At 42.4% G+C, this 25139-nt stretch overlaps 1 protein-coding gene across 1 annotated transcript in view; it reads left to right on the top strand.

The window, feature by feature from the left end:
• The window catches only part of RCOR1 (REST corepressor 1), an 86711-nt gene extending 64804 nt beyond the window's left edge, over positions 1 to 21907 (top strand). The window contains exons 5-12 of the mRNA XM_059819301.1: positions 1325 to 1486; positions 4102 to 4220; positions 7778 to 7856; positions 12131 to 12325; positions 13310 to 13387; positions 14104 to 14161; positions 14699 to 14928; positions 17516 to 21907. Coding sequence (XP_059675284.1) covers positions 1325 to 1486; positions 4102 to 4220; positions 7778 to 7856; positions 12131 to 12325; positions 13310 to 13387; positions 14104 to 14161; positions 14699 to 14928; positions 17516 to 17557 — 963 coding nt within the window. The 3' untranslated portion in view covers positions 17558 to 21907. The remainder of the gene's footprint in view (positions 1 to 1324; positions 1487 to 4101; positions 4221 to 7777; positions 7857 to 12130; positions 12326 to 13309; positions 13388 to 14103; positions 14162 to 14698; positions 14929 to 17515) is intronic.
• The last annotated feature ends 3232 nt before the right edge of the window (positions 21908 to 25139 follow it).

The following is a 25139-nucleotide window of genomic DNA, read 5'->3' as shown; positions in this document are numbered from 1 at the left end:
GGAAACTTGGTCCTTTGTGACTGCAAAATAGTTTCTTTGGCCCTATGCTTGCTGGAGTGGATGGAGATAAGTGGCTGTGTGGCTCCTGTGACATCTCGAGTGACTGTGCTGCAACTAAGACTACTTGTTCTGCATGGTGGCAGAAGGGAGGGAGAGGGTGCCTGGGCAGCACTGAGAAGCTAGTAGGGTCAGGACAAGATCTTGAATAACACTGGTATTTATATGCATACTCTCTGCAGAATCTCAGGGGAGCAAGATCCCATAAAGGAACTGCTTTTTGCATAGCAAAGCATAATGGGGAAACCCCGAATTTGGAGAGATTTTGTAGCTCTGAGTGGCCAGGGTGAAACTACTAGACGACGGTAACTGTGGCTGCGAAACCTGAGCTGAGTTTGCATATGATGAGCAGGTTACTCTGATGTTTTACTCAGCGTGTTAGGGATTGTTTTCACTTTACAGCCATTGCGAAAGGCTGTTTTCTAGCTCTGCAGAGTCAGGCCTTCCCAAAATGACTTGTGGTGGGTCACTGGCATGCCAGATGTAGTGATGTGTCATAATGCACAGGGGCTGCGCACCCCTGGGAGAGGGGTGGCTGTCAGCAAGTGTCTCAGATGGCAGGAGGAGGACGGTTTGCAGGTGGTGAAGTGCAGCACATGCACTTTGTCTGTGGAACTGAGAACCGGAGACTGCAACAGTGAAACAAGGCATCTCTGAAGGGAACAAATGAGCAGCCCCCAAAATGAGTGAGATTTGTTCCTCCTTCGGGCCAGGGACATCTTAGCAGCAAGTCAAGGTTGTGGATGCTCTGTGCCTCTCCTTCTTCCAGTTCTTCCCTCATCCTCTTCCCCTTTTCCCCCCTCACCCTCAAAGAGCCCCCTAAACAATGATAAAAACCCCCAGTCAACTAAACAGTCCTCCTAATTGTGTAGGGAATGATAGGAGTTTAGCACTGGCAAGAAGTTTCCTTTAGTTCAGCCTGTTTTATAGGTAGTCTTCCAAAGTCTTTACTTAGCTTTCCTGTGCATACTGTGATCAGTAAAGTTGGAGTAATTTCTTCAATTTTTCTTCTCCCCCCTTTCTGTTGCTACTCTCTTATTACATTACTACCTGTGTGGTTTGGATAAAGTTCAATCTGGTCTTCAAAACCTAGCAGGGTGCGGGTCAGATTCCAGGTTTCTTGCACACATAAAATTGTCTGATGTAGCTGAGAATTAAAATTGTCTAATGTGTTGCCTCAGAAAAATGCTGTAGCTCTCCCTTTGCATGCATACTACAATGTTTCTTCTGATTACAATTGTCCCCTTGCTGTCCTTGTTATTTCTAGGCCCTTGGGATGCTGTTTTGGCACAAGCACAACATCGAGAAGTCTTTAGCAGATCTGCCAAACTTTACTCCGTTCCCAGATGAGTGGACAGTGGAAGACAAGGTCTTGTTTGAACAGGCCTTCAGTTTCCATGGGAAAACCTTTCACAGGATCCAGCAGATGGTAAGTGGTGTCAGAGGAATGGAAAAGCAGAACAGGAGATTGGACTGTTGTCTTCAGTGCTGATTGTGCTGCACTCCTGTCTGATGCGCTTGGGAGAAAACAGGCCAAAGGGGACGTTAGAGGAAAAATATTACCGCGAATAGAAAGAAACAACATTGTTTCCAGAGTTTCTGTAGAAGTGTTTTCTTGAAGTGCTTTACTGGTTCAGGATAAACTTTGACTGTGCAATTTTTTTGGTTGGAAATTACAGTTTTCAGTCCCCTGCATGCTATGGTAGTATTTATGTCTCAGCTGGAGTTCAGGCATGGTCTGTACACACGTGCCCACCCACACACAGAGTAAAGATCATCTCTGTGCAAAGCTGATTTCCTTTCTTACAGCCTGCTTTTTAGGAATTCATTTTATTTGACTATGAAGTCTGTGCTTAATGTGATTTGGGACTGTCAGTAGATGCTGTGGTGGAGGTTTATACATCATTGCAAGCATTGACTCCTTTGCTTTCGGTTGGTAGTGATATTTTTTTAAACTGTGATTGAAAACTTTGAGGGTAGGTTTCTGCCTGAAGGGGAACTGCTGAGGTGTGTGCAATTTCCTCTCGAAAGAGGGAGAGGACGGGATGTAAAAATTTTTTATTAATTATATCTTGAGAGTTTCTTCAAGTGGTTCATCACCTGAGTGGGAAACAGACTTTGTTCTTTGCTCTCCTTCAGTAAAGTGTCTCTTGAGTGTTCCAGCAGGACCTGGTTACATTGGTTGTGATCCTTTGAAGTGACCCTAGGCTACTGCAGTCTGTTCAGCCTCTTTAAAGCACATGTGAAGGTCTGTGTTACTGATCCTGCTGAAAAGTGAAAGGTGACTTGCCTCCCAAGTATGAAGGAAAACTGCCAGGTCCCTTTTCAAAAGGGTGGCAGGAAGAGGCTCATTCTCCTCATGTCCTCCTTGAATGTTCCTTCACTGGCATTTGTTTCCAAATGTTCTTGGAGTCCTAGGGTCTCCCGCTCCCTTGGGTCAGATGACAGGGCTTGCACATACTATGGACAGCTGATACAGACAGTCTGGAGAGTTGTGGACTCCTGAAGGGTGAAGCTGTTTTCTTCTTTATTCCTCTGTTCTTAAATAGGGGGAAAAAAGGGGGATGGGAATGTCCTGGGGAAAAAAGAGAACATAAAGCCCCTCCTGTTGCTTGGTTAAATGCCAGAGCAAGAAATTCTCAACTCAGTTTATGTGCAGAAGCATGACTGTCCCTGAGTGAAGTGCATTCCAATACAGGGATGCCAAGCTCATGCACTGTTCCCTAGGTAATGATATTTTTTTACTGTTGCTCCCAGAAAAGCCATCCTGCATGAAAGGAATTAAATGGCATGAAGCTTTGTGTTTAGCAGGGGACAAGAATCAATGGCTCGGGAGCACGTTAGTTGTTAGTTTATATATGCTGCCCCATTAGTGCAGCTTGGAACTGAGGGGAAAAATCATTGAAGCCAGAGAATGAAAAGTGACTTATGTTATTTACTGGCGCTGGTTCTGATATTTTGGCACTCTTAGCATGTGTTTGTAGCCAAGTGGATGTTTGTCACGAACAGCCTTGTCCCTGAGTTTGTTCTGTGGAATTCTTTAATTCCAGCATACCAGCCTGCTGCATGGTGATTGGCAGCACAACATCAACGTAGCACCTGTGCTTTGCCAGTGCAGATGGATTTATGCCTCTGTGCAGCTGTGGGCCAGGGTGGTAGTTCTGGTGTGACCCATTATTAGGACCAAAAGTCACCCTGCAGTCTGAGAACCAGGCTTATCTCAAGGGAAGACTTAAACTGCAGTATCTGAATGAGAGATCTGGCTCTTGTTCACAGTTTTGTTTTCCTCCTCACCTGTCCTGCCCTCCAAGCTGAATCAGACACTTACCTAAAACATGTTTTATTCAGCAAGAATGCTGGACTTTTACCTTGTAGAAGTGCTGTGTAAGAACATCCATGCAGAGTACCTCAGAAGTAGAGAATTAGTCTTAATATAGTTTTACGCTTTTTGGAGGCAGACTTTTCATTCATAGCTACAGGACAATGACATTAGTGTAAGAGGACAAAAAAAAATTGAGTTGTGTTTTCCTATATCCTCAGTTCACCATACAGTAATGTGTTACCTTTTGAAAACATCTTTTGTTGAGACCTTTGAATAGACTTCATCATGTGAATGGTGTGAATAAGCCTTTTTAACCAAACATCAAAGATATGCTTGGGATGTAGCCTGCAATTCAGCAATTCCTGCGGTTGCTTACACATGCCTGTGTTGGATTTTAAATGGTTATCTCAGTTTCAAGGCCCCATTTTGGATTTGCTCTTGCAATGTTCCTCTAGTCTGAAGGGAACCAGCTAAGTCCACCTGAGTGGAGGCTTGCTGAGATGATCTTTAGAGATTTTGATGTTCTAAATAGTAGGCACTAACCTGAAACACACCCCCATAGATCATTTTTGGAAAGGCTGCAGAACTGCCTTGCTTGAGCCTTTGAGAGAATCCAATGTAGAGAGATGAGATATTCCTTGACAAAAACAGACTGATTGTATGTGAACTCCTGGGGATACTTTACATATAAACATATAAAAGGATACATGTTTAATTTACAGCTTCCTGACAAATCAATAGCCAGCCTGGTGAAATTTTACTACTCCTGGAAGAAGACAAGGACTAAAACTAGCGTGATGGACCGTCATGCTCGTAAACAAAAAAGGGAACGTGAGGAAAGGTAGGTTTGCAAGCAGAAAGGCTGTATATTGACGCACACTGATTTCTTTAGACTATCTCAGAGATTCCTGTTAGCTTGTAAGAAACTAGATGTAGGATTTTCCCCCAAATGTTTCCTGGTACCACACCTTCTTTCCCCACCCCTCTTCCCTGCTGTGCATGTTTTGCTTTGCTTAAAGCCAAAAGGAATCTGTCAGCAATTAGGTGTGCTCCCTTCTTCAACACCATGCAAGTCCTAATTGCCCTGTAGTGCAGTGGTCACTGTCCTATCACTCTAGAAGCTTTTTCTCTGCTACTGTGTGAGGATGGAGAAAATGAAATTAAAACTGTTTACAAGCTGATTGGCACTGTTGTCTGCAGAGGCAGAAAAGCTGATAAGCAGGACAGTAAAAGGAAGTAATGAAAGAGCTAGAAATCTGCCTTTATTTCCTCCGTGTGATGCTCGGTAGAGTGAGTATATGCACCTGATGGGAAACAGGCTCCAGTGCAGCATCCCTCATCAGCCTGTGCATATGCACTCACAGCCCCTTCCCCTGCCTTTTACTTAGAAAACTGTTACCAGTGTAAGGCTGTCAGGCCAAGCTCTGTTCCCTGAGAAAGATGAAGTTAAGGCTGTGTTTTTAAGTGACTGAGAAGAGGGTAGCACAGGGGAACTTCGAATGAGTTCTCTGGCAGAGGTGTCCCAAGGAGTGCTGGGTGCTTTAGGATTTGGGTGAGGGTAGTGGTGTTCGGGAGGTTGCTAGCCACTGAGCTTCAGCAGATGAGCTTGACTCCTGCTTGTGCAGCTTTGCCTGCAAGTTCGCCCTCCTGGATACCCGTGCAAGGTAGGTCAGCCAGTGGCCTTGTGTGTATTTCTAGAAGTATCTGTACAGTTGGAACTGCCACTCAGTGACTTTGCCTAGTTCTGGAGCTGACAAGGCCTCAGAAATGTGGCCTCAGGGGTGTGTGTGTGGGGAAACCCCTCTGAACAGCAGCAACTCCACCTGCTTGACACAGGTGCCTTCTCACCCTGCTCTAAAATGCAGTTAATGTCTTTGCAGACCAAACTTGAGGTGTGCCTGGGTTTGGAAGACTCCTGAAGTAATTGGGCAAAATTCTGCAAAAGCTTTTCCCTCAAAGGAGTTGCTGCTCTAGCACTTCCCAGGGAGCTGTTTGCTGGCTCCAGTGCTCCCCTTTGGGAAAGGGGAAGAAATGTGTTTCCAGGGTTGAACTGTACTACATCAATGACTCACTCAACCTCTCCCATCTCTCTGCTGGATCAACAGTGCTTGCTTAACAGGCAGGGCCAGGGACAATGCTACCAGCCAGCTTGTCCAGTATTTGGTTGGCTTTCTCTGACCTGAGTCTCTTTTTCCATTCTGTTCTTTTCCTTTCTCTGCAAAGGCTGTCTTGATTTTTTTTTTTCTTCTCCCCATCCTGCTTTTTTTATTTTCCTACTAATTTATGGGGGGGGTAGGGGGGAATCTCTTATAAGGGGTGTGTGTTTGTCTTGTACTATGTATTTTAGGATCTTTTAATACTACCTCTCTATTTTTTTTGTTCTGTGCTTATAAATGAAATTACTGCAATTTGGAAATACACCTCTCCAATACCTATGCCTGTTTGCTGGGAAAAGCAGCACCATCTGGTGATTGGGAAAGAACTGTATGGGCTGCCATGTGCTGTAATTTTGTAACCTTTGAGGAAGGCAGCTGGATTGGAAATGCATAATTTGGTGTATATCTACAGCAAGCTAAGCACCAGGCCATCAGCTTGATGTTTGATTTCCTGTCTGCTCCCCCCCGCCCCCTTTCTTCCCCTTCATTACGTAAAATAGTCAAACCCTTACACCCCCAAAGGATTTGTCAGTGCAGCCGTGCAGGGCATGGAAGCAAAGCTGGGTGAGTTTGGGATGGCTGGATTTTGAGGTTGTACGGTGCCATTGGGTGTTGGCAAAACTTCAAAAATGTTCTTCAGTTAATAGTGGTCAATGTCTAAAACTGCAGAAATGAGTGGGTGGGTTTTCATCTAGCTCATGTCTAGGGAACTTGCTGGAATAGAAGAGCAAGCTATGAGCACAGCAAAGCCTGTGGGGGTTTGGCCTTTGCAGAAAGGCTGAAATCTGAACCTAGGTGAGAACACAAAGAAGCTCTTTTGGAGATGGTGTTAAGAGAAGAGGCAGTCTTGAGGTATCTCACTTGAATGCTGCTGTATCTCTTCTGTGGCTAGGCAGGGAAATTCCCCAACTCCTCAGATTGTCACTAAAATAGCTCCCGGTGTGTATGGGACCAGGTATCAGTAGCTGTTCTTAGTTGTATGCAAGGGGCTTTGTGTATGCAGCTGTGGGAGGGGGTGCTTGTGAGTTTATTCCCTGGAATTGTGGCCACACAAACTGATTATCTTCTGAATCAGCTGGTGAGCCAGGTGGCTTGGGAGAGCAGGAATGGCTTGTACAAGTAACTGCTCTTGTGGAGATGGATGCTAGCTTAAGCCACCTGGCAGTATGTTCCTCCTTAGGCTATGTCTGCACAGGATGTTGCTGCAGCAGGGAGACAGCTGTGAGTGAGTGCTGGTACTGCAGCCATGCTTACTAGCACCCGCTCTACCTGTTGTCCTCTGCTGCTGTGTGAACACACCCTGGGTGGCTCCAGCACCCCAGCAGCGTAGCACAGCCTCTCCTGGGGTTTCTCTGCACAGCCCTGCCTTGCACTGGTGCTGTGATGTACCTGCACCAGCTGAAGTTCCTCATCCCAGGGTAGAAAGTTTGATGTGACAAAATAGGTTTACTTTTTTGATTTTAAAAAAACCCAAAAAACTTTGAGGTCAGCTTATTTCTTCTGTTTCTGGGCATCATCCCAAATGGTGCAATTAACTTTAGTTGTGTACAGTACAAAAATTCGAAATGGTGAAAATATATTCTATTTAATGTCTGATTTAAAATTCCAATGAAGCCAAACTGACCAGGTGTGCCAAGGTCACTTTCAATATGGCCCCAGTTTCATGCTTATTATTATTCAGTAACTGATAACCTCTCTTTCTTTTCCAGGAGAGAATGAAATGTGAGGCTGTCACTGGGGGGGTGTGTGGAACCCAAACATTTTTTAGGCTTGTTCTTGAGGGAGTTATCTTGTGCATGTCTATTTTGCTAAATGTTAAGGAGTTGTACAAAACCTGTGTTTTAGCTGCTTGCTGTAATTATAAGTCTTTTGGTTTTGTCTCGGTTTGCTTAAAGTTAAAATGCTTAGTGTCCCATGATCTTTAAAAGATAACTTGTGTAATCAATTTCATGTATTTTGCCTTCATCTGAGCAGACTTATTTTGCCTGACTACACAACTGAAAAGTCTTTCTTTAGAGGACATGGTCCCTAGTATTTTTATGACTAAGAATGTCTTGACTTAAACCAAAAACAAATAAACAAAAAAAACCCCACCCCAACCCCCTCAAAAAAAACCACTCTGGGAATAAAACTCAGGAAAGCTGTTGGGCTTGCTGTTGTATCCATACATTTCTTTTAGCATACTATTTATAGAAAAAGAGCCTCACAAGCTAATACAGTACTGTTTGCTTTTGTCTTCCAGTGAGGATGAAATGGAGGAAGCAAATGGAAATAACCCTATTGATATTGAAGTTGAACAAAACAAGGAGAGCAAAAAGGAGGTATAATTCTTTTCTTACTACTGTACAAATGAAAGTGCTCACTTACTAGCTACTTCATGTAGAAGCTGACAGTATGTAATTTTCTTTATTTGTGCTTTGTGTAGTTGTCATACAAGAAAAGAATTGTCTTCAGAATTATTCTCAGATCAAGACAAGCATAGACAAATAAGTTATTATGGATGGAGCTGGGAAAGTTTAAGACTTTACCATCCCATGATAATGTACTATCTGAATGTTTCTAGTCTCTTTGATTCAAGGTTGGCTGTGCTAGCTTGAACCACCTTCAGTGATGGTTTAAATCAACCTGTGTGGAGATGGAGTAGAAACACTTATGTCCCCACTGAGATGCCTTGGTAGAAGGGAAATATGTCCTTTAATTGTTAAGCAAGAGCGTGTTTATCTACACCTTAGATTCTAAGGTAAATTCCTGATGAACTGAAATCCTCAGCAATAGTTCTAAGGATGTCAGTGGCACCAGGATTGCAACTACAGTGGTGAACAGTAGACAAGAAAGCTTTTGTGTGGCCAGTTCACTTTGTCTGGCAGAGGGGTCCTAAGCTGCTGTTACGCACAGAATATTTTGTCTACTTAAAGTGTAGTACTTGCACCTCACTTCAAATACTTTGTTTCAAATGGGCATACAGTTCTAGATTAAAATAGAGCCACACAAATACAACAGTTTTGAAAACTTAGTCTGTGATACTTAACAGGAAGGTGGATACTTTATTTTCAGGTGTATAACCTGCTGGTTATCTGTTACTAAATAAAAAAGCCTTGCTGTTCAGCAGCAGTGTGGGTTGTATATGTGAGTGAGTGCTACAGGAAGATGTTTACTCTAAGGCCTTCTCTCCTTGAAGTAGCTCCCTTGCCTGATTTCTCGTAGCCTGATTTCTCTCCTACAGTCATTCTCTTTCAGTTTTTAACTTTTTTTAAAAAAGGGTATATGTAGAAAAAAAACACTAGAATTATTTAAAAACATGATTGCACACAGGCAAAAACAAGGGCCTAGAGCAGCTGCTTTGTCAGTCATTGTCAGTGAGATTAATTCCTCTAATAAATTATTTTGAATGGAAATAACTGAAAAATCACAGATTTCTAGTCTGTTCTTCACCCATGCTAGGGTGCTCTTTAGACTTTCCAGAAAAGCCTAGCTGTTGCTTCCACTGAAGGAACTGGTATCCCTGATGACTTTTAAGGGGCAGAGTGGATGCCACTCATGTTCACCCTTATAAGAAGCTGAGTTCTCAAAAGCCTCAGCAACCTGCAAACTGGAAGGGTTCTCATTTGGCTAAGTTGCAGCTGTGTACTGCAGCTCTCCAGTGTGACTTTTAAATAATTAATGCTATCATCTCACTTCCCATTATTTTAATAAATTTTCAAGTTTAGATTTCTCCGTAAGCTCTTTGAAAGCTTGCATCTGTAAGAGAGCTCCCCATTATTACTGTTTCGTTCCCTACCATGCTGGCATGCTCTGAAATTGCTGCAGAAGAGGGAAAGGTAGTTCTCTGTCAACTTGGCTGCCTCTTTTGTAAGGCCAAACCAGAGCAGATGGCTGATAGCTACCATCAAGACATTTTTGTAGAAAGTCTTGTATGGGAGGAGGCTGTCTGCCCTCCCTGTCACAATAATACAGGCCACAGCGTACAACTGATCTGAAAGAGATCACCAGAACTCATGGAGCATGTGCAGTCTGGCTGTGTATGCAATGGTGGGCAGCCTTGTGGGAGCTTTTCTGGACAGGGAATGTATTGGTGGGTAAAATGAAGCTGACAACCTGCATAGCCTCTTTAGAGTTAATTTGATTTGATTTTTCAGTACCTGAGCCTAGGGCTAATTCAAAATGCCTTGAGAGAGAGCAGGTATCCAGGAGGGGGGATATGTTCTTTCTTGATTGTTACTTTTTTTAATGACGTGGCCGGACGTGCAGGGGTTGTGATGTACCACTAGCCCAGGACTCTTACCGTAAGAACCTCCCTGTCCCAACCCCACAGAGATGGTTTTTCCAGCTCTGAGACATGTCGGTTACTGTATGACTTGTCGAGTAATACTGGGATTTCTCAGAGTATCTGAAATCTCTCATCTGTTTCCTCTTTTGGGGGTCATTGGAGGGGGAATCTTCCCTTTTTTTAGTACTTTCAGTGTTAGTGCAACTGTTCAGGTTTCCTCAGATAGTGACTCCATAATACTGAGGTCATGAACTAGAGCTGCTTTCTCCACATCTTCCTTGTTCCTGGAAATGCCTCCCGTTTCACCCTCTGCTTTTACATGGCCTGAGTTAGCTTGGTCTTTTCCTCAGATTTCACAGTGTCAAAAGAAGGGAACCTTGTTTGTATTAAGGAATTTGTAAAACTGAAGTGTGCTGGATAGCAGTGGCAATATCTAAATAAACAGAGAAGCACTGCTAAATCCCTGCGTTTTAAGACTTTCTGGTTTTCATAAATTGATTTAATTCTACAGAGAGATGTGTGTGGTCAGGAAAGCAAGAGTTTCCAAGATAGGGTAGACGTTCAAATTTTCAGAGCCTGTGCAATATCACTGGGGCCTAGAGGCATTTGGAGCTGTCAAAAACGGTTCTGCTGGAGCTCCGGCTTGTTGTCCACAACACAAGAGCTTCACATCCTTTGAACTGTGTAAGCACAATAATTTGAAACTACTTTTCTTTTTTCTCGATGTTGAGGCTTGAGATATTTGCACTGCAGGCATTGCATGTTGGTCAGCCTACAGCCTGAACCTGTTGTGAGGCATTACTGCATGATCCTGTGAAATTCTGTATGTAGATGAAATATGAATAAATCTGAAATACCTATCCATGTGGAATAATTTACCCGGCTCCAGTTATCAAAGTGCTCACTTCTGAAGCGGAGTGCAGAGCTTACCTCACTTGTTCATAGCTAAACCAGTCTGGTTTCTCCTGCTCCCCACTCCTTTCTGCAAAAAGAAATAGGGTATCCATCTTGCAACAGCAATACTTATCTCTTGCACCTGGGCTTGCCTTAGGCATTGTCTCTCATGGAGTCCTTTGCACTAAAGGAGGGAAGAAAAATGTTGAGAACAGGCAATTGTCCACATTACCTCTTCTATGTGGCTCTGGCTGTTGAGCCCATGAAGAGGGTGCAAGCTTCTATCTGCTGGCAGCTGTGCTGGGGTCCACCAGTCTTTGGGAGGTAGAGCCTCATGCTTATGTGGGGCTTTGTGCTCAGCCTCGTGTGGGTTTGAATGAGAGCGTTTTAATGCTCACTAATGACCAAATACCGCAAACTGTGGAGAAGCTACGTGTAGCTGGAAATTAGGAGGGAAACAATAGCACTAAGTGAAGCCAATGTATTTAAAGCTGGCAGTGATCAAGTAGAGGATTTCAGATGTGCGGCCTCCCCTCTCTGCTTTTTCTCTCCCTGCCACCCTTCTTCTGTTCTGTGTTCTTGGCCAGGCTCCAGCCACTGGGTAATAAATCTTGGGTATGAGTTGCTTGTTGAAAATAACTTCTGGAAGAAATGGTTTTGGTATTAGAGAATCAGATGTGCTCTTGAAGGATCTGTAGTATAGCGTTCTAGCTAATCTACCTGTTAGAGGTGTGAGCTTTATTCTTTGCTTTAGACAGAAGGCATAAAAATAATTAGTGGTGTGTGAAATATTCCCTTTTCCAAAAGAAGAGTTAAATTTTATTTGTGGGCAAAGCTGCATTGCTTTAATTGAACAGTTGATATATTTGTGCTATGCAAGAAAACTTGGCTTCCAAGAAACTGCGTAACAATCTAAGAATTACTTTGGAGTCACCTCACTCCTTTATCCTTATCCTTTAAATAAATTTAGTTTATTCCTTCTCCTGTCTGACATACAGAAAACCAAGTCTCTGTAAACTCCTCTAGTTGTGTTCTTCCCCTGTCTCCAAACTCCACTTTGTTTCCTTCTGGTGTTCAGTTAAACTGGCGTGTTCAGGCCTGGTGATGAAAGCAAGAAGAGAGGTTTTGGAGTGTTGAAAATAACCAGAATATTTAATGGCTGGAAAACTGGGCGTCTGTCTCCCAAAATGTGAATGGGCAGAGAAGACAACCAGTATCTCTGCAAACATTGTCAGCTGCCTAGAAGAAAGGAGAGATTTGTGTAAGATGGTGTTTATATGACATGCCACTTAAAGCAAAAAATGCCTTCCTGTCTGCAAGCTAACCTTTTTCATTCTTTGACGATTGCTAAAAGTCATAGAATCACAAAATGGTTTGAGTTGGAAGGGACCTTTAAAGATGATCTAGTTTTGTAAAATGACTGCTGTTTGCCAGGTGCCCCCTGCTGAAACCGTTCCTCAGGTGAAGAAGGAGAAGCACAGTACACAGGCTAAGAACAGAGCAAAGAGGAAACCTCCAAAAGGAATGTTCCTTTCCCAAGAAGATGTGGAGGCCGTTTCCGCCAATGCGACAGCTGCTACCACTGTACTCAGACAACTGGACATGGAATTAGTCTCAATCAAACGACAGGTATGGATGGGATAGTTCAAGAATAGCCGTTATTTTTGGTGGTAATGCTTGTCACAGCCTGCAAAGTTAGCAGGAATTTGTAGCTTGACAGTGATGATGCACATCATTATGTGGTTTAATTGACAAGCTGCTAGCCTTGTGCTATAAACTAATGCAGCTCTGTGTTTTATGTGTCTTATGTTTTAGTTCTAGGACAAGCCTACTTTATACCTAAAGGGAAGCAAGGAAAAGTCCCTAGCGCTGATTTTAAGTGCCAACAAAGGTTCCTTCGTGCTTCTTGCAGTTTAGAGTTCCTTACGTTTTAACTATGAACTTCTCTCAGATGACATTAGTTTCAGCAGTATCTGTTTTCCATCTGCAGCAGTTTCCTTTGCCTTTTCGTAGGGTACTTTTGGAACAGAGATATGTTTCTTTTAGTCTTTCTTAGGCAGGCATCATACAAACTTTCCTGTGTACCTTTTGCTTCCCTGATGGATCTGCCTTTTAAAAAAATTTTTTCCAGATACCTGTTAGTAAAGACAGGTTTACTACATGAGTCTGTTTCCTAGATCTGAACATTTTAAGTGTTTTTAAAGCAGACATCTGGTGCAAGCTCTTATGAAACTTAATAGAATTGGTATTTTGGCCTGAAGCCTTTTTCTTGGCACTCTAGGAGAAGCAGGGCTCTCTAGCAGTGTTTAATTCACTACTAACTGTGAACAGGGCCTTTCTTCTTATGCTGGGCTTTATACAGACCTGGAAGTTGGGGTAGTTCTTGATCCAAATAACTTGCAGACAGGATAGAATAAATTAAATGGGATTTCCTGATGTGCCAGCTGCTCCTGCTTTCTTTTATTCCAATATAACAGAGCTTCTTTTTGGAAAAGGGAGGTTGTGAGAAAAACTGGAATGCTGAGCTTGTGGGGTTCCTGCTGGGGCTGCTAGAAGGCTTGTCCAAAGATATTTTTTTAATACTTGTATAAAGGGATGAAACTTTCTTTTCAGATTCAGAATATCAAACAGACAAACAGCGCACTCAAAGAAAAACTTGAAGGTGGTATAGAACAATACAGACTTCCAGAGGTAGGATCATTTTCTGACCCTTGTTTATTTTGGAGATAAATGCTAATCTGTTTGCATACCAGGGCTATTCACGTTGCCAGTAAACTAGGACCAATGGCCTATTAGTTGTCAGTGTGAATCAAGGCCATTACCATATTCACTGTTGGGTGATAGAAATACGAGGTGAGGAGAAAGTAAGAGCAGTGTTTAACACGTGAAAGTAGTTTCTAACAGAAGTACAGGTATCCCAGATATATCATGTTTTGTCAGTGTTGTATCCATATGCCCGTGTGAAAGAGGTAGTTGCTTTGCTCTAAATACTGAGAAATGAAGGGGGAGGATGTTAATGGCCCATCTTTCTCTTGGCACTTGGTGCTTTTGCTTTTTTCCTTCCAACTCTGGTACCTCATACTGGAAATAATTTGACCAAGATTACAGAGAGTGTCTGCGATAAAAACAAGTAGGTGCTTTGGAAGAATGTGGCTCTTAGTTATCTGCTCAGACCATTCCCTATCTTTTTGTATTACCATGACTGTAGGCACAGTCTATGTCACAGTTAACTGAATGGATGCCATACGCAGTTCTTAATGTTGAAAACATTGTTGCTACTAAAAGGAATTATATAGTTTGACTAACAGTTAGTTCCTTGTTGGGTTCTTGTGAGGTTTTTATGTGCTCAGGTACAAGTGAAAGTTGTTGCTTATGTAAATGAAGTTACCTAATTTTTTGATGTCTAGGTCGTTCAGAAATTTAATGCACGTTGGACCACGGATGAGCAGCTTCTTGCTGTGCAAGGTATGGCACTGCAAGTCTATTTGTACTTCAGTTGGTGATAATCAAAACTCTGCTGCATTTCAGAGCTGTATTTCTCTTCAGTGGCTAATGAAGGATTTTGTCATTGCTGTGTACTAATGCCCAAAGAATGGAATTGACCGAGGAAACCATACCCCCCCTTCCCCTCCCCGGGCAGTATAAATTGCACCATATGAATGTTTGCAAATAATCTCTGCTTGTCCAAGCTTTCAGAAAGTGAAACTCTACAGGAGTCACTGCTAGGCTCTTTGCCTGTGTAAGTTCTCAAGTAGTACAGGCAGATTTACACAGGTCTTCTAGATTTGGCTCTGCCCATCTTTACTACACCTGATTTTCATCTTTTCTCTAGGGCTAGTCTTAACTGTCTCTTGCCCGATTTAGACTTTTTTTTTCTGGATTAATCAGAGAAAGGCTTGAAACCTTGACAGAGATTCAGCTTCAGATCCTTGTGCTGTGACTTGAGCCTGATTTGTGCTATTTGTGGAAATAACACATTGCTTTTGTTTTTGTTGCTTTTAGCAATCAGGAAATATGGCCGAGACTTTCAGGCAATCTCTGATGTGATTGGAAACAAATCTGTGGTGCAAGTGAAAAACTTTTTTGTAAATTATCGACGTCGTTTCAACATAGATGAAGTTCTACAGGAGTGGGAGGCAGAGCATGGCAAAGAGGAAACAAATGGAACCAATAGCCAGAAGCCTGTAAAATCCCCTGATAATTCCACTAAAATGTCCGAAGAGGAAGATGAGGTAAATCCAATTTAAAAATCACATAAAATTCCCAATCTGAGCTCAGTTCAAATAGATGTGTGTATATATACTCTTTGCAAAAGCCATTTTTGACAATCTTCTATCTAGGCATATTTCACTTCCTCTGGCTATACGGATTCCAGTACTGATTTTGGGAACTGGAAATTCCAGACATATATGAAAGTGGAAAGAGGACAGTTAATTTGCAGCTCTCTGACAGTATCTGTATTTCATCAGCACATGGACATTTTAATGCCTCTTGCTGCTGAAACCACGTATGTCTTTATCTGACTTGGATGTTTTCCCTGCACTCAGTTCTCCAAGCTGTTCTAGTTTTGGCTTTGTGGGACCATACAGTCTTCTGAGGCAAAGCTCGCTCTTTCATTTTTGACGATGGAGTGGTTTCACTTGGGGGAAGGGAAGAAAGCTATAAAAAAAGCGAGTGTGTGAAACTGTTCACTCTGGGATTAGCTAGAGGCAAAGTTTCCTTGATTTTACAGCAGTTTCTGTGAAGACAGAAATTCTAGAAACAGCCTCTCCTTGATGGAGCTTCACAGTTAATACTTCTCCAAAGACAATGTGTGCTTAAAGTTAACTAAGAGACTGTAGAATGTCTAAATATGAAAGTTAGTTACAAAAATGTAATTATTAACACAGTCTTGCAAAAGAAAACCCTGCTAGAGGTTTGCATGTTAAAAATGTCTGATCTAGGACTCCCTTTGGCCTAATTTTATAAGACAACTTGGCACAAAAGCTGTATCTTCTAAACACAAGCACAGTCAACAGCGTAAAGCAAATTTTGGTCTCAAATGGACTAAAGACTTCTCAGTGTGTATTTTTGTTGCCTTGATTATGGCTGGCTCACTTGTACGTTGCTGTTCAGACAGACAGTAGAATTTCATTGCTTCACAAATCTTAATAATGTTTTATTCAAAGATGCTTATATGTGGGGACTAGGTCCAAAGGTGTGAAAGATGAACAAAACCAAACTCAAAAAACTTGCCTTTTCAGAAGGGTGTGAGTGAAATTGTCCCATTCTTCCAGAATTGAGAGGTGCAGCAAGGAAGTGATGGTAATAGTACATAACCATCCATTTGAAAGACAGGTGACTTGTGTCACTGCCTTTTCCTGTGACCTGTAGAGTTGTATCTGTTGGCAGTGCAGAGCTTTTCTTCTCTGAGCCCTCTGAGATTCTTCCTGGCTTCAAATACACCCTTGCTCCTGAAAGTTACAGTCAAAATGGAGAGTCTCACTTGAGATAGGAATAAAATGGGTGCAGCAGGAACTGGAGTGTGCTGATGTGGCTAAGTGTGTGGATACTGGAGCAGTGAGGATCCCAAACAAGTTAGCAGAGGAGGAGGAGGGAAAGTGGAGGCATGACAGCAAGGTCTGATGAAATGACTGGTGGAGCAGTAGTCGTGATCTGCAAACTAGTGTTGGAAAGTGCCCAGGCTGGGGCTGAGCAAGTGCTGAGTGGTGGAAAGGAGACCAAAACAGTAAGCTGGTGGGAATAGTTGCAAAGCCTAGAGAAAAGGCAGCTATTGTAAGTCGGGCAGTTCACTGTGCCCTGCAGTACAGTAAGGGATGAGGGCAGAGCCTGCCTACAGCAGGCTGATGCGGGCAGGAGCTGGGCAGGGTAGCAGTGAGCTGCCAGCTGTGACATACCATGTGTGCCTTACACTAGCACCCTGTGGCTTGTGGTTCTTGATGAAGCCTGTTCTGGACAGTAGGAACTGATGTGTCATGGCTGGGAGGAGGAAGGTGCTGGCAGCATGGAGGGGATTTTAATTACCAAGCCTGAAGCTTTTTTATAATAATGCCCAAGGAAGGGACACGAGGATGTTGCATAGTGGACATCTAATGGCCACCATGCTCTCTGAGCACATCAGACATTGCCTCTCAGGCTGGCTATAAACGTGGTGCTCCTGCCTTCAGAGGTAACATAAGCACAGTGCTGACTGGGTGCCTGTCTGAGCAGTTCTGGGGGCAAAGTGAAATGTCATTGGGATTATCACATAAGTGATCTGCATAGGCTAGGAGGGGGGTTCCTGGTCCCTCCTGAGCTGCGAAGTACCGTACAGCTGGTGCCTGCTCTTGGGAGCACTTGCACAGGCGACTGGTCAAGTCAGGTGGACTCAGTCAGCAGTAGCCACAAGAAGACTTTGCTGGCCTAATACTGAAGTCCCTTGGGTGCTTTCTCCCCTGGCATGCCTTGTCTGCTTGGCCACCAGCCTAGTAAAAGGTTCGTCAGCCCTCTGACTGCTCTGGGCTTTCCCCTTCAGTGTGTTTTCATAGCAAGTGGCCGCAGTTCCTTTTTTCTTTTTTTTTGAAGGGGGGAGGTGAGACTGCTGATTATAAAGCAGCTTCAACTCCAGTCTTAATTTTGGTATGTTTACACTCCCAAAAAATCCCAGTGTGGCTCAGAACAGGGGAAGCTGCTGCGATTCCTCCCATGTGCCAGGGTTGTCCATTTTGTCACTTTCAGTACCGTGGATCTGGGGTGAAGTTTGGAGATGCAAAAAAGCCTATGTGTATTCATTTTTAAACTAAATGTCTCCTTTTTCTCCTCCCTCCCCCTTCCCTCCAGGCTACTTCTGTTCTTGATGTCAGATATGCATCTGCTTCGTGAGAAGGTGCTGTAGCCTAGAACAATTTGTGTTGACTACTGTGTTATCCAGGATATCAGGTATTAGCAAACCTCAGACAGCCATCTGCATCATATCTGTGGACAAGCAGCTATTACCAAAAAAAGGCAAACGCTTCCAGTCCTCTGCTACATCTGCCTTAATCTCCCCTCATTCCTCCATACTGCCTCTACTTTCTTTCAAAAGCACCCAGGTAGCTCAGCTCTCCATTTCATCAATGTCCTGCTTAAGCATGGGGATTTCTAGAACCAGTAACACCTGTCTGTAAATTTTGACCAACCTGCAAAACAAGGAGCTCCTTAGCAGCCCCACAGTAACTCTACACATTAGGAGTTCTTATAATACTTGGTCCGTAGGGTATAAGCACGTATTGCTGCATGGCCTTGTGGTCTCCGCTTCCTGTGTATTCTTACGATGACACTATTACTAGCGAGCTTTCTATAAAGGAGAGACCTGTGCACATGCCAGTGGTGTCAGGTTTGTTCTGAAATGACAGGGCATGTTAACAAGCAATCTTGAATAATGCAAAGTGATAGGAAATGTTATTTCTAAGGTTTGGTCAGTCCAAGGTTGTAAATGTAACTCATTACACTTCTGGTTTGTGCAATTCTTTCCACTGTATTTGTGTGTTCTTGCTTCATAGAAAGCTCCCTAATTGAGCATTTTATTCCTGTATATTTTAATGGCTTTTATTTAGTGCAAAAGGGAATACGTAACCTGAAACTGTTTGATATGCTATTTAACCCCTGGCATTCAGCATTTGCATTGTAACTTGTTAAATGAGTGCTACACAACTTTCTTTTTCCTGATCCTCTGTGGGATTAAGTCAAAACAACTTTCTCTGGTGCCTCTCCTTTTGGAATATGTGCCTTTTTACATTTGGCTACCATAGGTCACTTTCTGTCCCAGTGTCTCTCATTCCTCTTCAGAGCGCTGTTTGCCAAAGACACCAAACTACTCCCACTGGAAGTCTGGACGAGGGTTGGAGCACAAAATACAACCTTCAGGTAGTTTTGGTGTCTCAGAAGTTTAATGGAGAAGAACTGGGTTAATTTCATTGGCCATTTTAACCCTTCTGAATCACACATCGCTTTCATGTTCTGAACCAAAATATGCAATTTAAAATCTAAGAGGTGCTTTTCCAAATACTTGGTGCATGCAGCTTTCAAATCCCCAGCCCTCTGCTTGGATGACCTGTACTGTGGCCTATCTAGCTGGCTTGAACTGGAGCTGTTCTTGAAAGTCCTGTATGAGGACTTTGCACCTTGAACAAGGTAGTTGCTGACTGCCGAGCAGACAGTGTTCAGAGAAGCTAGAAGCAGCAGTATTACTTCTTGTCCGGTGGAAAGCTGCAAAATAACACTAGTCACAAAGCATTTAAAAATGGTTAATTTAATGATGTTAGAAGAAATCACCAGGTGTCTTTGCAGGTGGAAAAAAGGACCTCTTTTCCTCTACAGAGGGTTCAAGTCAAGATGGCACACAGCAATGTACGGCACCAGTCTCTCTTAACACAACCTGAAATGAGCTAGTCCATGTCCTGGCCTGCAGCTGCGGTGCTGTAGCTCGGGAGTCCAGCCCTGAACTTGGTGCTGATGTTTGAGCTGCTGGGCTGTGCCATGTTGTATGCTGTGATGGCTCTGTTCCCTGTACCTAAACAAGGTAGGCTAATGCTGGCTGGCTAACAGAGCCAGCTGTGACTGCACCTCCTGTAGGGTAGACACAACCCAAGGAAAGGCAGGTTGAGGTAGCCTCATGTACTGCTGAGGTGGTCTCATCCTTGGGCCTTGTGTGAGGAAAGTAATTCAACATCGGAAATCAAGCAACAGCACACAGTGAAGGAGCAGATAGGCATCTCTTAGGGCAAGCTAGAGCGTGGAGCCCAAATAGGGCCTGTTTCAGCCACTTTGCAGCTGTTTCTGAGCAGTTTCATTCTGGTAGCTCCAGAGAGATCCTATGAGGTCATAGGAGGATGGAAGGGAGCTATTCCCTATCCTCTGTGTTGGAAACCTGTAGTCCCAAGTTTGTGGCAGTGTCTCTACAGCTGTTGATGTGAATTGGCAGCTCTGATGGTAGCCCTGCAGATGTTCCTTCAGTCCTGTGCCAGCTGGAGTTGGGAGCCTCTTGTGGGAAAGGACACTAGTTAGCCAGTGTGAATTAGGTTTAAAGATGGGCAAATAGCACTGTGAATTCAGCTGACAGCTCTGGTGTAAAGCAATGCTGCTCATTAGAAATACTCTAGTATTAAACTTCCTGCTGGTACCAGTGCATGGAGAGGGGTCCTCGCCAGTGTGAGAGGGTTGTGTGAGCTTCCATCCCAGCTGGTGAAACTCATCAGGAGAGGCTTCTGCTAGTGAGTTAAGTTACCTGTGAGGACTCTTCATCGGTTTTTGCCCTCAAATCTGTCCATCTTATGATCAGAAAAGTTGTGTTTTGGCTTCATCCCCAAGGGGTAGGGGGAAACATGTATAATTCATGACATTAGGAAGAAAAAAGTTGTTTAATTACCTTTCAGTTGACTGCTATCTTATTGTAGTTGATACATACAATATAATAGCACTGTATTTTAAACGTTTAGTTTTTTACATTCTCTTTAACTATGTTTTTAAATGCGATAAAATCATTTTAGCTTTTGAAAGTTTAAATGGTTTGGTCTTGTTTAGGGGAAGACCCTCTTTCTTTTTTAAATGGGTCAAGCATTAGCTACATCAACTGGTTGCATTCTGTTTAGAAGGGTCCACAAAGATAACTGCATAAGATAGAATATTCACTTAAATTTTGTTTCTTAAACTATCAATGTGAATGTCATAATTATATATATTTTGTGGAAAACGGGAAATTATTTCTCCTAAGTATAAGTTATTGTGCAAAATATGGTATCGTTAAAGAAAATGATAGTTTAAGTTTTAGTTTTAGAAATCTTAAAGATATAAAAGTGTATTGCATATGCATAAACAATTTTCATGTGTTCTATTTAATTTTTATGTAGTTGTGTAAAGTGCTAGGTAACTTCTTTTTTCGCTTATCCATTAAAACAACCTTGTTACTTGAATATTCGTGTTAACTGGTTTGAAACAGTGATCAATTTTTGTAATATAATCTTATAACCAAGGGAAAAAAATACATGCCTCAGTTGTGCTTCTAACAATATAGCAACAATGTACAATCAGATGCTTAAGACCATAGTAGCCATAACTGGTAGTGCAACCACAATGGTTGTGTCTTGATATATTTAATACCAATGGGGATAATGAATTCTTAATATATTTTTACAAGTTTGCAACCAGGAAGACCCCATAAATATCCACTAGAACACTTTTTTAATAGTTAATATAAGAGTGAAACTCTTATTATCTTAAAGCAATGTCCTGACAAACATTTTTCTTTCCTGTACGAATACATCTGAAACATTATGTATTAAAATATGCTCATTGTCACTTTAAATTTCAGTTTTTATTCTCTAAATCGCTAATATGCTGTTGGTATTCTTGCACACCAAATATGAGCCAAACAGTGCATTACACTAACTTGATCACTGGATTTGTGAACATTAATCTCCAAGTCAATGAAGCGCAAAAATATTGTAGGAGATTTTTCTGATAATGCGTTTTTTCAAATCTGTATAAAATTATGCATAGCCCATTCAGCGATGAGTGGCCTGATATTTACTCTTTACAAAAAAAAGAAAAATTATTTTTATTAGCTCCAGCTTGTCTTCAAGTCAAAATCTAGTGATCTTGTGCAATGCCCCTAAAGCAAATACTTTCTGCCACTCCCTGGATTAATGCAGCTTTTCCTGTTGATAGTAAAGCACAATTGCAGTGAAAGTTACAGTTCAGAAGATGGAAGGTCAGTATAGTCTATGCATGTTGTATAATAATGAGTGTTTACATTCATATTCTCCTAAAATAAAATTTATACTGGAGTGTATAGTATTCCATTATGTAGATTTTATCAATTTTGTTAACTGCTTATAGATTGCTTAAAAGAAGTTTTTTCAAGATTTTAAAAGATGTATAAGGTTAAGTTTGCAAATATAATGGAAATGCTGTATAGCTTTTGAAGTGATAAAATACTCGTTGGGGTTTTAAAGAAAGTATGTTGTAATAATGCTGTTGTAAGTAATATTTTAAATGTCTTTTTTGCCTGTTTTCTATTATTCAGCACACTTACTGTGATGAATGTTCATAGCATTATAAAATTGCTTAGCCACTGAAAAGTAACATTTGATTTTGAATTATTTTACTGTATGAGGAATTATAGTGGGGTAAATTCCTTTGTGAAATTCTACATAATTTGTTTTTCTATGATTTCCAATGTTTGCTGACATCAAATAAAATTTTTTCAAGCCATTGATGTAATAAAATATGTAGTAAAATGTTACTGATGTTAAAATGTGGTTCTGAAATGTAATCGATCCCCTACCTTTCAAATTTTGGTCAGGAGAACCGACCAGGGCTTGCCCCTTCCTGTATTGCATCGTCTGCATGTAGGTGGTGTTGGAGCGCAGGTGAACTGCTGCTGGAGTCAGTGGGCAGAGTCCCAGTCTCTTGGGGAACTCAAGCAGCCAGTAGTATGGTGCTGCCAGCTGGAGCTGCCTGCTGCCATTCATGCCAGTGGCTCTGGAGAGACCGCTGCTCCTTTTTTGATGGGGTGGCATACTCCTTCCCCTGGCCGTGCAGCTGTGCCCTCCACAGTCCTGCTGGCACAGGCATTGCCTTAAGCCAGTGGACAGCCCTGTTGCCAGACAGCGCTCCTGTTTGGGAAGCGGTGGGACTGGGATGCTGCCTGGTCTTGCGTGGGGTAGAGACGGAGTCTTGCTTGTAGGGTATGGATGGAGACTAATTGACAGTGTCATTGCTGTTGTAATAAGGACCTGAAGAAAAAACTGCTGTCTGCTGCATGCAAAGGGCTAGCACTTGGTTGTACAACTTAACAAGATTGTCATCTTTGTCCTGCAGTGAAAGAAATGCATTTAAAATACATGGGAAAAGGTGACTCTTACCCGTGAAGCTAAGGAGTGTGTAGGTGTTGCTATCACAGATGCTCAAAATGGCAGGAAATTTTGCGCTGGGTTTTCAGGAAGGTAATATTTTCTGTCTTCACGTGCTGGCTGCAACTAAGCACTAAATGCAGAAGCACAAATAAGACGTTACAGGGCATTTAGGAGAAACTGCTTTGTGTTGCCTTGTTACATTCAACAGGTAGGGTACCAGCAGTGCAAGATACTGTGGTGGTTTCCAATGCTGTAGTGTACGGAGCGCAGGAATTATTCATGCCTTTATATTGTAAAGCAAGGGGGGTGGGGAGGGAGGTGGGTTTGGGGTTTTGGAAGCGGAGACAGCATTTTTAAGAGTTGAGGGTGCTTCCTTACTGGAAAGCATCTTTGTAATTTTCCTGGTGGTGGAGAATACAGTACCAGTATTGTAAGGTAGTGATCCACTCTTTTAGTGGAGTCATTTGACTATAAGATCTTTCAGCCCTTAACCTTTGATACCAACCAGCCCTTCCTGCCCATGTACCCCCCCAACCCCAAAGTAAAACAAAGAGAAACTAGTGAAAAAGAAGGAACTTCCCCTCCTTTCAATCGGGGAGTATAAGCAGGTGAGGAAACTGGGGCTTCCTCTGCCCAAACACATACCTGAGGAGTCTCCTGAGGAGTCCAGAAGCAAAGGTAAAGTAGTCGTGATGCTACTGTTTTTAAAAACACAGGTGCTACATTTCTACCTAGTAATGGTATGTATTTGTAAATGGGAATGTAATGTTGAATTAATGCTGAGTGGAGTTAAAATGCTGTATTTGGTGTTCCTGATAGCCTGTTTCCTACATAAACAAATTGGTATTTGGTAACTTCCACTGTTGAAGTCTTAAGGCATTAGCACTCCAGCAGCTACTGTGGTTTAGACTTTAAGGTCTGACCTTAATTAAGCTTTGGACCTTAACTAAGAATGGGAATATGTGTATATGGGGAAACAGTTTCCAGAACACATGCATGTGTCTTCCAGGCCTTTCCCATCTCTGCAGGCTGTGACGTATGAACAAGACAGCAGCACTAAGCACTTCTCCCTTAGGATAGGAGCTGCCTTGCAGGATGTGATATGAGCTGGACTTCAGACTGAAATGGAATAGTTCAGTGTTGGTGCTCTTTGTCTGCTTGATCTAATCCCCAAGTATCAGCTTTCTGAAATAACAGTATAAGCATGGATTTTATTTCATAAACCAACTTCCAGTCTGAAAGATACAGTGTGATGTTTCAGAAAGAACTGGGTATCAAGCCTATTATCTCATTCCCCTCTAAACTGTGCTCTGGCTTATCCACACAAATCTTCTTTGAACTAATAAAAGCAAATGTAATTTCTGGTCTTGCTTTTAGTAAACAGTAAACAAAAAGTATATGTGTGTATGTAAAAACAAACAAAACAAAAAATGCCCCCCAAAAGTCAGCGAAGGGCCTCCTGACAGTGGTAGAGGAATTGTTTGCTTTTGCTGCAGAAGGGCTAGGGAGAGAATTACTGTAAAATATTAAGGGAACTAGTTTCTGAAGTCATCAAGAAGGGAGATCGTGAGGACAGTAGCATACAGGAGGTCTGAACTTCTATCAAAGATGGAGAAATCACCTGGAAGTTTCCCCTGCTGAAAGGGGAGAAGTTTGCATGGAAGAAGGCTGCAGGCCCAGCCTAACAAGGGCAGCAAAGGGCAGGGACGTGTAAGATGGGGAAAAACATTCATCAGCCAATGTGTTTATACTGGGCAGATCAGGAAATGGGAGTATGAGGAAAAACTGACACATGTCATGCTGACTTCTGTTTGTTTCCAGCTGGAGGTGGAGCTGGTGAGGGAGAGGTAGAGATGTTTGTTCTGATTCTGGATGGATGCTTAATTTTCTCTAAGGTAGTTTGGAACAGGAGAAGGTATGTGGGATGATGGAAATAAAGCATGCACATGTGAGCTGGGAGGAGCTTTTCCCCAATCGCACACTTTGGGGGAGCAGATATAATTTGTCTGACGCCTAGCATATGAAGCTGTATGGCTTAGCAAGACCTGAATAAGCTTTTAAAATGGAAGATACTATGTGACTGACAAAACTGAACTGATTTCTAAAAGAAAAAGATGAATAGGAGATCTAGGCAGCTGCAGACTACTTGATACTGCCTTGTGTATTCAAGGTTTAGAATAAGTCATGATGGAAGGGAGAATTAGGTGAATTAATAAAATAGAAGAATGGGAGCAATGGGTTTGCCAGAGAAAGACTTGTGCCTGTCTAGTCAATCACAAGGTGCAGGATTCATCAGTGGATATGGATATCACTGCCTGAGCTCGCTGTCCAGAATACCTTAGAGAGAAATAAGCTTTTCTAGGGTGTAATTATATTAATTCTAAATTAGATGTTGAAAACTGTTCTAATGTATTACATCCTGAAAGTGCTTATTTCTCTCCTTATCACAGATTATAGACAGAGCCTAGGGCTCTAGGAAGGTGGGCATTAACCATGCTAGTGCCATGGTTGCCTGGGCTTAATGCGAGGAAGGGGCAAGGACCTAGACCCCTCACTGCAGCGCTGGGCAT

The sequence above is a fragment of the Gavia stellata genome, chromosome 7 (genome assembly GCF_030936135.1).
Source record: "Gavia stellata isolate bGavSte3 chromosome 7, bGavSte3.hap2, whole genome shotgun sequence".
Lineage (NCBI taxonomy): Eukaryota > Metazoa > Chordata > Aves > Gaviiformes > Gaviidae > Gavia > Gavia stellata.
Note: the sequence above shows the minus strand (reverse complement) of the source record. Positions and strands in the feature narration are given on the sequence as shown.